The following is an 11,627-nucleotide window of genomic DNA, read 5'->3' on the forward strand; positions in this document are numbered from 1 at the left end:
TAGATTAGTGTCACACTGTGTCATGTTCACCCGCCTGCTGTAACTGTAGCTGTGGATTTGATGTATCCTTGTGACTGTACACCTCTTTTCTTTTATCCGACTTTACTTTTAATACGTCAATAATTAAACTTTAGTTTTAGTGGGCTGATTTTTTTTATAATGCATCATTGTAAACTTGCATATTCGAGTGTGACCCCTATCCGGGTTGGAGCAAAGAGGCCCTTTTACATGTTAAGTTAGAAAACGAGAAAAGGGTTTATAAATTATAAAATTATAAATTGAAGAAATGGCCTACTGCTGAGAGTGAACGTCAAACCATATCTTCAGTCACTTCGCTTCTGTTTCAGTCATCAGTGCGTTTCGCAGTCTCTCCTCAGAGCAGAAACATTGTTCTTGAGTTTAATCATAATGGCATTTTTTCCAGAGTTCTGAAACTCATGCCGGGGTTATTTGGTTTTAGAGTCTAAACTAAACCAGGGGCGCTTACATTTCTCCAGTGTGGCGTTTGCCTCTTTATTTATGATGTCTTTTCTTCCACCGATGTAGAAAATTTCTGACTTGGATTTTTCACTCCGAAATTGATTTGACACGGATATCCAATATCCCTTTAAAGACAATCAAACTGAGTCTCTCCTCATTCCGCTTATATCCCCACTCACTTTATGACCACATCGAGTTACCACGAGCCTGTTGTGAGCAATAGACATTCTTCAATCTGAAAACATTATTATAGTGTTTATTGCACTGTAAGCGAGGGAAAAGGTCAGTTGCGCCAAAAGTGGCCTATACCAACACGGCCACGAGTGCTTAATAAAAATTCATAAAAGTCTTAAAACAGCCATTCAAATACTTCTTTTTTTTCCAGCTCACGTTGAGATAATCTTATCCTCATACGCAAAGCAGGTTGTATTATTAATACAAACAGGCAAAATTGTTTTGTCAGCAATCCGATGTGCTTTACGGTAAATTATAAATAAGTTTATTTTTATTCAAGTCATGATTATGATTCATAACACTTGATCGAGCAGACTACTTTAGGCTACATCAACGAAATAGTTTTATGGGGTCTAGTCACTCAGAAATTATTTTCTTAGATAGCACCTTTACTCTTTCACTTTTATATTTGTGCATGTAATAACTGCTGTAACTTTTTTTGCTGTACATTTTTAAACTTAGTTGTAAAATTAGTGAAATATTATTAGTACATGAACATCATTAAATGAACATAATTTCCCCAATGGGCGATTGGGGAAATGTTAAGCGTTCTTTGACGTATAATAATAACAATAATAATACTAATAATAATAATAACAACAACAACGATGCTAGTCTTTTGCGTGGCGTTTTTCAATGTATTCTTTAGCTTACAAATGAATGCATACTGCTAAATCAACGACAACAACAAAACAGCAAACTTTTTCTTCTTCCTCATTTTCATGTTGTTATAACGTTTAATAAATAGAATACATAATAAAAAATATAATCCAAAAATCTAAAATAATAATAATAATAATAATTTTAATAGGAATATGCAGTATAGGAATTGTTATTATAAATGTTTTCTGGATTTTATGGGGTTTTCGATAGATAGATAGATAGATAGATAGATATGTCATGCATCTCACTTGGGAAATTTCCAATAATTGCAATAATATCACTTTTGATGTTTTGTCCCTCAGGCCAATCCGGCAGAAGCGGTCAGATGTAAATTAAGTCAGCATGGGCGGCTGCGGCGCGGCTCTTGTTCTGAGGGCAGCCTGGCCTGTGGCGCACGGGCTCCGCTGCGCTAATCCGTTTATGGAGCACCTGGGACCGCGGACGGCAATAACATGCGCTTATCCGTCGCCACCGCGAAACATGCACATCTGAGCACAGCAATGCGATAATGCCCACATCCCAGAAGACCAGAGGGCCACTTTACCCCCTGATTGAACTGTCGACGTCTCTGAATTGATAGCTCTAAAATGTCAGCCAGCGTATTTGACACATTAGCCTGATGGAAATCGGTCAAAAGATAGATGATAGATTCAGACTGTTTCAGTCTGTTGTAGCAACAGTTTTTGAAGGATTTTAAAATGAATTTGAACTCATTTTATATGTTCAGAGTGGGTTCTTCTGTTTGAACAGTTGAAAGTGTGATAGTTTTTCTGTTTGATTGATCAGGGTTCTCTCTGAATGAACGGGGGCCGTTTGACTGACGTGAGTTTCTCAATGAGCCCCTGCAAAGAAAAGGAACTTCAGTGACTTCGGGGAACAGAGGAGGAGCATCTGAATGTGAGATGGAGAGAGTGAGAGAGAAATGCGGAGTAACGCAAGAGAATGAGTGGGATGGATGACTACATTGAATGTCTCTGCGTTATAAATAACGCTTCTTCACAATTGTATTCGTCTCCACAGACAGCTTTTACGGCACTCTCGGCGTCATACCCTGCTGAGACCCCCGCAAGCTGCTCCTTTCATTCTGTAGAGACTCTACTGTCCACTTGCATACAATAAATACCTCTGTGCAGTGCAGCGTTTGGGTTTTACTTGAAAGTTAGGGTTTGCAGAGGATTCATGTTCAATAGGCTACCAATAGATAAAATACGGTTGTGGCAGGAGAAAGCAAAATGGAGAAACTCGGAAGTGTTTCCCAACTCTGTTCCTGGAAGCTTCCCAACTCGTCTACATTGTCTGACACTTCCACCTCAGGTCTTATAGCCTCTATTAACCATTTATTTGTTTAATAAGGTGCATTTGATCAGCAAGACATCCAAATAGTCTCCTTTTGGAGGGCTTTCGGAAACACCTCTCCACGTCTCCAAACCACAGCATTGAACAAAACTGAAATGTTTTCAATTACTTGAAGAAAACATCACTATTATCTTCCAGATTGTTCTCAGCATCACCGTTTATGTCTGAGGGTGTTATCGGTGACAAATCCCCTTGAACTCCCGAGGTCACAGCGCAAGAAAGTTGAAGGATTTGGACCAATCAGAAGGCTTTCCCAAGTCTTTGGCTCCTCCCTCTTTGACCAATCACAGTCGTCGATGAGTAGAAGCAGCCAACAACTCAACAACTGATAAAATGTTTCGCCCCTGATCACCGTTCCAATTCTCAACAACAAGTGTGTCAACAACAACTGAACGAAGCTCTGAGAGTTTTATCTTCCAAACTGCGTTGAGATAAACCAAGACTGAAGATCTGGATATCCGTGATTCACTTCCGAGGATTGGCAGCGACGTTTTGAAGTTGACTTTTCGTTTTCAGCTGAATGAAGACTTGATACTTCAGCAATCCACTGACACTTGACGATCAGCGCTTCTTCTTTGGATAACATCAGTTTTTCTATCAAGTGCTCCGTGCACCCGTTTCTTTCTTGCAGAGGAGTTATGACCGCATTAGCGGGGGGCATTTCCAGGATGATGCGCCCCACGCCACCCCAAAACTACCCGAGAGGAGGCTTTTCCTTGGAGGGTACGGTGTTCGTTTCTGTGGTTACGACAGAACAGTCTGAACTTAGAAGTATTCACAAAGTTGATTCTTTATAAGACAGATTTGATCCGATGCACGTCAGTAAAGGAAGTGACATTTAAAATATTTAAATTAGATTGTAAAAAATGAACTTGCTAAGAGTGAAAACGTAGGTTTAATTATTTTGTGATGTGAATGTGATGATGTGATGTAAAATTACAGCTTCCAACCACTTGGAATGACTTTACTATTTCAAGCTGAAACAAAAAAAAACATTTAATTTTTTAACTATTAAATCTTTAATGTAGTCTAATGTACTGAAGCTTATTTAATTTAATCTAACATTTTGTACAAAAAAGGCTTTTCGCCATATTAAATGTTAGTTTATATATAAAATTGTACAAGCTTGTCAACTTTTATATACTTTTTAAATATATAAATACAAATGTATAATATAAAAAGTGTAATCTTTGCAAATGATTACTATTCATTTAATTTTTTTGTCAACGACAACATTTTAGTATTAGTAGTAGTATTTATAAATGGTTATCTTTTATTAGTAGTAGTATTAGTTTTATTGTTGTTGTGTTGTAGTTGTTTTTGCATTATAAGAATAGAACATATCTGTCATGCTTTTGATTATGTTTTCACTTTTAACAAAGCATTAAAGCAAACATTTAGTGATGCAAGTTAGGAAAAAAGACTTTGTAAAGAAAGATATAACGGCACACTTAAGTTATGAGTTTATGTGCGGTTATATATCTTGCTTTACTAAATATATTTTCCCTTTAGCATAAGGAAATCGTTATATAAATTGTTAGTCACTGACACAACCTTTCCCCCTTCTTGCTGCAGTCTCAACGCCGTTAGGTCAGGGCCGCGTGAACCAGCTCGGTGGAGTCTTCATAAACGGACGCCCTCTGCCCAATCACATCCGCCACAAGATAGTAGAGATGGCCCATCACGGGATACGACCGTGCGTCATCTCCCGACAGCTGCGCGTGTCGCACGGATGCGTGTCCAAAATTTTATGCAGGTACCAGGAGACCGGATCCATTCGGCCCGGTGCTATTGGTGGCAGCAAACCCAAGGTAGGACATCACCGAGGCCATTTCATGTCCTGCTAGGGCTGAATTGTATTACTGAATTGATCAGAAAGCTCATCCCAATTTCACATTTAAATATGGAGTTTTGCAAATAAATTGTGGTGTTTGACTTAACGACTAAAATATGCTTGGTGTTTTTTCGCTGTAGTGTCCATGTTTTTTTTTAAGGGTGTACACAGACTATGATGTTGCACCTTACGTCCAGCAAATAATTCCACAATAAACAATTTTCATTGTATAGAGTCAATGTTCTGTGTATAGAATCTATTGTTCTTAATATCCTAAAAAGTTCTTATAGGTTCTTCAGATCAGTTAATTTGTCTCTAAAGCACCAATGCATAGATGTTTCTTAAAGAATTAGAGAATAAGAAATTCTAAAAAGTTAAATCCTTATTTTTAAGAGATTTTAAGACAGACTTTTTGCCTAGTTTAATATATCCTATGACTTAATTCAATGAATTAAACACCATAGTAATCCAGTGTTAATTAACTGTACAGAACGTCTTGTGAATAGTCACATAATCATAACTAAATGGAAACTGGCGATTTTATCTATACATTCTTGTTATAATCGTTTGTAGATATTTTGTACGTTCTCATAAAATGGTATAAAGATATACAAATTTAATGAGTATGTAACTATTGCAATGAAAGCAGAGCACAACTCCCGATGTGGAAAAGAATATCGAAGAATACAAGAGAGAGAATCCAGGGATGTTCAGCTGGGAGATTCGGGATAAACTTCTGAAAGATGGAATCTGCGATCGAAATAACGTGCCCTCAGGTACTGAAATTTATCTGTCAATCTGTGCAGTTTAGCTTATGTTTTTAAGATATTGCTTCCAGCACCTGTTGCTTGGAGAAAAAACAAAGCAAAAACAAAACAAAGCAAAACAGATGGCTTGTGACTTTAAAGCAACCCTATATTGTTTTATATATATTTCCTATAGCCTGTAAAATCGTTTTAAATGCCTCGTGGTTACGGATTGAAATTTTATACCTACACACTTTCAAGCGTTTAAACATTCAACAAGTGGAATTCTATAATGTCAATTGATGAAGCTTTTTTTGTCTCTCCGCAGTGAGTTCCATCAGCCGCATGCTGCGCTGTAGATTTGGTGGAAACGGAGATGAGGATGAGGATGATGATGAAGTGGAAAAAAGGGAGATCGAGGAAAACGAAAGAAGAGCCAAACACAGCATCGACGGGATTCTCGGCGACAGATGTAAGTTCTGACGAGTTTTATGTTTTTTTTTATTATGCGGAACTGAGATGAGCACCATGAGTTTATGGATAGAAAATATTTAGGCCTATATATGTATAGGTAATAAAATGTGTTCTACTTCTTTAATAATAATAATAGTAATAACATTATTATTATTATTATTATTATTATTATAAATGATTATTAATGCTAATATGTGTTCTGTTAAAATAATATTTTGATTTTTTTTGGAAAAGTAGCGTATTGCGTGAATGTCACGAGCACATTTATGCTTTATTTTTTCCCTCCCCGTATGAAAATCGTTTTGAATGTTTCAGTTTGAGTATTTTGCCACCAAATGCTAAACAGGTTGATGGGAAAATGGCCCATGTCTTCAGTATATTTTTTAGCGTTTTTTGTGTCTTTCCTTAAACTCATTGAAACTGAATTGAGGAGCATCAGAGATTAACCTCCTAAAACGAGACGTTCCTGGAGTGAAACTGGCCGAATCAGTAAATCAAACATTTGTCCAAGAATAGCGTTCACTAAAAGACGCTCCTGCGGTGCACAATCGGACACTTGAGGATGAACTTGGGAAACAAAAGCGAAAGAGTCCATGAGACTCACGCTTCAGTTTCCCCAGGACAAAGTTCGGCCTAGCAGTAGCTTGGTCCTGACAAAAGACTCCAAGCTTTTCAAAATTTGGAAATAAAGGAAGAAAAAACGGTCCAACAAAAGGCGTAGAGAGGACATTATGGGCGGGCAATGAGAGATGAATTATTCACGAATGACCGTAGTCCCGGCTCAGAAGTGTTTTATAGACTTCGAGGCCTGAATAATGTGTCCATTTTTAGCTAGATCATGTCTTGGAATTTTTCCTTTCGCCCCCCCCCCAAAACGTCAACAGCATCTGGAGGTATTATTTAATTTTAAGATGCTTTAATTTTTACGTTTTAAGCAAAAAAAAAAAATTCAACACCTGGTGATTAGAGCGTAGGCTATGTGAATTCTCAGATCGAGACCATTAATTTTCTCCTTTAAATGTGTGGATTTATGGAATTAGTACTTGTTTGATGATGTCAACAAAAAAAAAAAAAACATAATATGCCTACTTTTTAGATTTTCATAAATATAAAAAGTATTATAGCCTACATTTTCGTTAACATTTTCTTAATCACGAAACCTCCCGAAGAAAGTCGAAACAAAAAGCCCGATGCCGTAAAAGTAAAATTACAATTGCGCTCGCTCACGAAAGTCGCGAATTTCGCTAACATCGACAAAACAAAAGTAGCCTCAGATCACCTTGTTAAAAAATTTACATCACAGGTATATCATACATTTTTTGTACTTACAATTATGCTTGTTTAAAATGCCTTATGTTAACACGACTAACATTGCTATTTTGCAGAGATTAAGCCGCGAAAATCGCTGAATAATTACGCCAGATAGGCCTAAAGAAAGTAACTGCATTTTTCGGCGAAATTTAAATAGTGACACTCAAATGTCAAAACAACGTGTCAAAACATCAGGAACATTTTTAACATCCACACAGCGGATAGCCTCGAGGCAATAGCCTACCCCATTCCCCCAGTTGAAGAAGAAATTATATGTAGGCTATTAACTTGGAAATTGATACAGGCAGCGCGTTTTTCTAACCCCCACCGTTCTGAAATTCTTGCGCAGATGAGTTTGTTCTAGATGTCAAGTGGAGAGAGAAACTCTGAGCTGTGAGCGCACTAGCCGGATCACCTCGCGTCATGGGCCGCGCTACAATTGGCGCACATTATACTCAGTCATTGCAATGAAAACCTTTTCTAGTAGATTAAATCGAGCCCTTTATTCGTCCCCACTTTCATCTCAGGACAAAAACCCGCCCCCTTCCTCTCCGCCCGGGGCGCGCATTCATTCCTCACTGCCCTTTTCCTTCTCTCTTCTCCAGCACCGCCATCACGAATACAGATCAGTTGGTAATTAGTTTAACAAACGACTGTCGATATGTTGTTGTTTGGAGAGGGCTGATTAATATGAACTTTTGAAACGCACAACATTGCAAATCGCACTGTATGCTTGCTGCGAAAAAAAAAAAAAAACTTGAGTAAACCCAAAATGGGATGTCATTAGTTCAGCTTCATATTGTAGAGTAGGCCTAGCTAGATTGGTTTCAGCTCAGACATTGACATAATTGCATTGTATTTGCTTTTTGTAACTTTTAAATATATGCTGAACAACATTCACTCTATATTTGTTCTGCTTAGTTGTTCAGCTTACTTTTTCCAGTTAAATGAACTTCAGCATAACATGTTGTCAGGCATATGGGACTTTTAGAATCACACAGTGAGTTTTATGTTGAGCAATCTTTCAGTTTTGTTGACTTTTTCGTGCTGTTTTGCTGTTGATTATTTGTTGTGTGATGTTCGTCTTAAATGAGTGTTTAAATGAGTGCAAGCAAATTAGGTCAACAAAACTGCTCCGGGTGTGTGTTCACGGTGTGTGTGCTCACTGCTGTGTGTGTGCACTTTGGATGGGTTAAATGCAGAGCACTAATTCCAAGTATGGGTCACCATACTTGGCCACATGTCACTTCACTTCACACCAAAAGAGTTTTACTAAGAGCAAATATTGAGACACAAAATTCATTATGGCTTATTTGTCTTTTTGTGAAAACAGTGTTTATAGATTTAATATTCAAGACTAAAATTCCTAGAGGATAATTTTTCAACATTATGGAAACAAGCTAATAAATTAAACATTCATCTAGACCAACTTTGCAAAATACCAAATGATAGAAATAGTAATGATCCCCATAGTTTATTCATTCCACTAATACATACTCAAAACTCAAGGATAAGTTAATATTTATAGTGTTAAGTTCATTATGAAATTATGTGATTTTCTGGGCAGAAATTATTGTGAGTCAAATGGACTGAAACAAACATCTTATTAAAATGAGTTATTTTGTTAACATTGTTGCACAAATATTTTCCATTCAATTTTTAGGGCAAAAACATTAGCTGGTTTCTATGTTGTATTTGTGTACATTTAAACCTGGACTTGCAACAGAGTTACTTAGGTGTCTATATCTGCATTGAAAAAAAGAAAGAAAGAACAAAACAGTGAATGAAAGAAAGGAAGCGCGAGGGGAAAGGAGAAAGGAAAACAGCCTTTTCAAAGCCCGGTTAATGTTTTTGTTTTCCTAGAAGGATCAATCACCTCTGGCTTTTATTCACATGTAGATGTGTCTACATCATAAAACTCAACGAGTCCTGATCTCCATTGACACACTGTAAACTTCTCCTCTCTCCATTCGCTCTCATCCGTTTGTTTGCAGTGGGCTGATTCTGCGCTGGCTGTATTTCACTCTCTCCTCCCTGCTTGTGGGAGTTGTTGTTTTTTCCTATTCGGTGTTCAGTTAAATTCTCAAAAGGGTGTTTTCAGAATCAAGAGGGTGTTCTCTAGCCAAATATTGATTAAGTACGTGTTTGCTGAGTCTATAGTTGTCGGGTAAGAGGGGTGTGTTGGCTCTGGGCCCCTGCTCCTTCAAAACCTATTGTTGGGCCCCTTAAAGGCTTGAGATCAAAGCAAAGGCCCCTTCAGATTTATTTGTCTGGGAAAAGGCAGTGTAGAGGACCATTGCTTACTAATACTGGATTGAGCAAACACCTCAAAAGATGTTTCTTAAAACCTGTTTGCTGAGAAAGCTCAGAACAAACATTTGGATTTTTTTGTAATATTTGTGACTTTTAAATGTAGTATTTAGACTTTTTTGAACTCCAGTAAAAACTCCCTGTATAAAAAAAAAAAAGCTGCAATTGTTACCTTAAAGAGCTTTTTATACCTGATTTAATCCATAAAAATAGTATAAATTACTATAATAGTAAATTGGTATAAATTAACGTATGTAGGTTGGTTCAGTCATGCTAATATTTTTGACTTAAAACCATTTTTTTCCCATATCAATCCAGGCTTCTCTCCTGTTTAGGTTGAAAAAATAACGTTTATAAAGAAAACAACACATATCTATATCTAAACTTCTATATCTGTACTAATGAAACAAAAGCTAAAACGTTCCAAAGAAAGTTTTAAGAACGGCAAGGGATCGTTCTAGTGCCTGGAATGGTTCTATGTGAATCGATAAAACTTATCTCACAATGCCGTGTTTGCCTGAGCGCATCCCCTCCTTTTTCCTGTACCATTAACTTTGGGAAAACTGACTATCCTTGAGCCTCATTTAGCTAATTAAAAGTAACTAAAGTCATCAAAGAGCCACGGCCCCTCTCTCACAGATTCTCATTCACGGCAGGCGAAAAAGAAAACTCAGAAATACAAACAGTCAAAGGGATCAAGGTTTTTTTGAAAGGGAGTCCCGTGGAGGCCAATTGAATGAGCTTAGTGCTTTCAGACGTGCCATGGTGAACGCAGTCAACATGTAATAATTAGTTTCATTGAGCTGCATTCCAACAATCTGCTGCTTTTCTCCTGGGCTCATTGTCTCCCAGCAGGCCAATAGCCAGGAGGACAGAAAGAATCAAGCAATGATAACACATGAAAGATTCAGCTGCCTTTGTCTGAGAGAGCAAGGAGGACTTTGTTTGTGTAAATAAAATAGGGCTTTTGCCTGCTTTGCTGACTGGATACTTACTCAATAGAAAATGGGGGAGAGTGAGGAGAAAAAGCAAAAGATGCACCACAGATACAGACAGCTGTGTCACACAATAATAAACAGATATTTTTGGGACGATTTATTTGTTCCGCAACCACGAATGTACTCTGAACAGTAAAGCCAGATGTATTCATCCAAAACTAGACCACAATTGGGCAACTCTTGGGGGTCTAGTTTTATACATTTTTTGAGTTCTGCCTCTCTGATCAATAAACAAGGGGTCTTCTCTCTGCTGGAATGTTCCTCAGTCATGATTTCAGGGCCCTGCGGGAATGGAGATGAGCAATCATCTGCCTTTTATTCAGCTTTTCCTTGAAACCTAACAATCTTCGCCCTTCTCTTTCTGTCTCTCGATAAACACAATTCAGGTTTATCGAGGTTCATCAGGACACCAATCAAGGTTTTTAGGTGGTAATAAAGATTAAACGGTTTTGGCGAAAGACATTGTGTAGCACCGTTGTAGTCTCATTCGCGCACCGTTCTCAGAAACGGCCTAGACTGTGCATCATTTCCACATGATGTCATTCCATTCGATTTCAAAGTGGCACGCCAAAGAAGAAAACACGCATGCACGCGGTCGCACTGAGCTTATCTCCAAGTGAATGCTGCCTGTATGCTTCATTAGGTCGGCTTTATACGCTGGCACCAGCATTGTGATCCTCAAATATTAATTCAAAGAACAATTAATGAATGCAAACCATCTTTGAAGTGGGGGGTGCGGGGTCAAACCCGGACCAGCCCCTAGCGACTGATGGACTCCTCTTCCACTCCTCTCTTCTCAAAGACGGTTTGAAGTGTCCAAAAGAAAAAGTGAGCAATAGAAGGTCAATGAGAATAGGGGCTCCTCGCCGAATAGAGCGCTCTGTTTTCTTGCAAGTGTTTGAATGAGTGAAACTCTGGCAAAGGAGCGATGAAAAGGAGGGGAAAGGAGAGGTCGAGGGTTTCAGGGGCCTTGCCATAAAGACTCACAATGAGGCAGTTAATTGAGAAGAGCTAGCCTACCCTGCGAATTTCGAGCCCCGGGACGCCCCGTTGCTTAAAACAAAGCGATATAGTGAAATCGTTCCCCTGCGCTGTGCTGGGACGGCTCGCGGGAGAGCTTGTGGGTGATTCCCGTTTATATCATTACGCAGAGGTTCAAACTCCAGTCCGAACACCACTGGCCACGAGCTTTGGGCTCTGCTCTCACGGAGAATATTTACT

General features: G+C 38.4%; 1 protein-coding gene across 1 annotated transcript in view; it reads left to right on the plus strand.

Annotated features, from left to right (window-relative positions):
* Positions 1-3,371: 3,371 nt before the first annotated feature.
* Positions 3,372-11,627, plus strand: part of LOC107679388 (paired box protein Pax-3-like) — a 40,153-nt gene continuing 31,897 nt past the window's right edge. The window contains exons 1-4 of the mRNA XM_016474905.1: positions 3,372-3,456; positions 4,309-4,544; positions 5,214-5,343; positions 5,642-5,785. Coding sequence (XP_016330391.1) covers positions 3,372-3,456; positions 4,309-4,544; positions 5,214-5,343; positions 5,642-5,785 — 595 coding nt within the window. The remainder of the gene's footprint in view (positions 3,457-4,308; positions 4,545-5,213; positions 5,344-5,641; positions 5,786-11,627) is intronic.

Source organism: Sinocyclocheilus anshuiensis, unplaced genomic scaffold (genome assembly GCF_001515605.1).
Source record: "Sinocyclocheilus anshuiensis isolate Anshui unplaced genomic scaffold, SAMN03320099.WGS_v1.1 scaffold2206, whole genome shotgun sequence".
Classification (NCBI taxonomy): Eukaryota; Metazoa; Chordata; class Actinopteri; order Cypriniformes; family Cyprinidae; genus Sinocyclocheilus; species Sinocyclocheilus anshuiensis.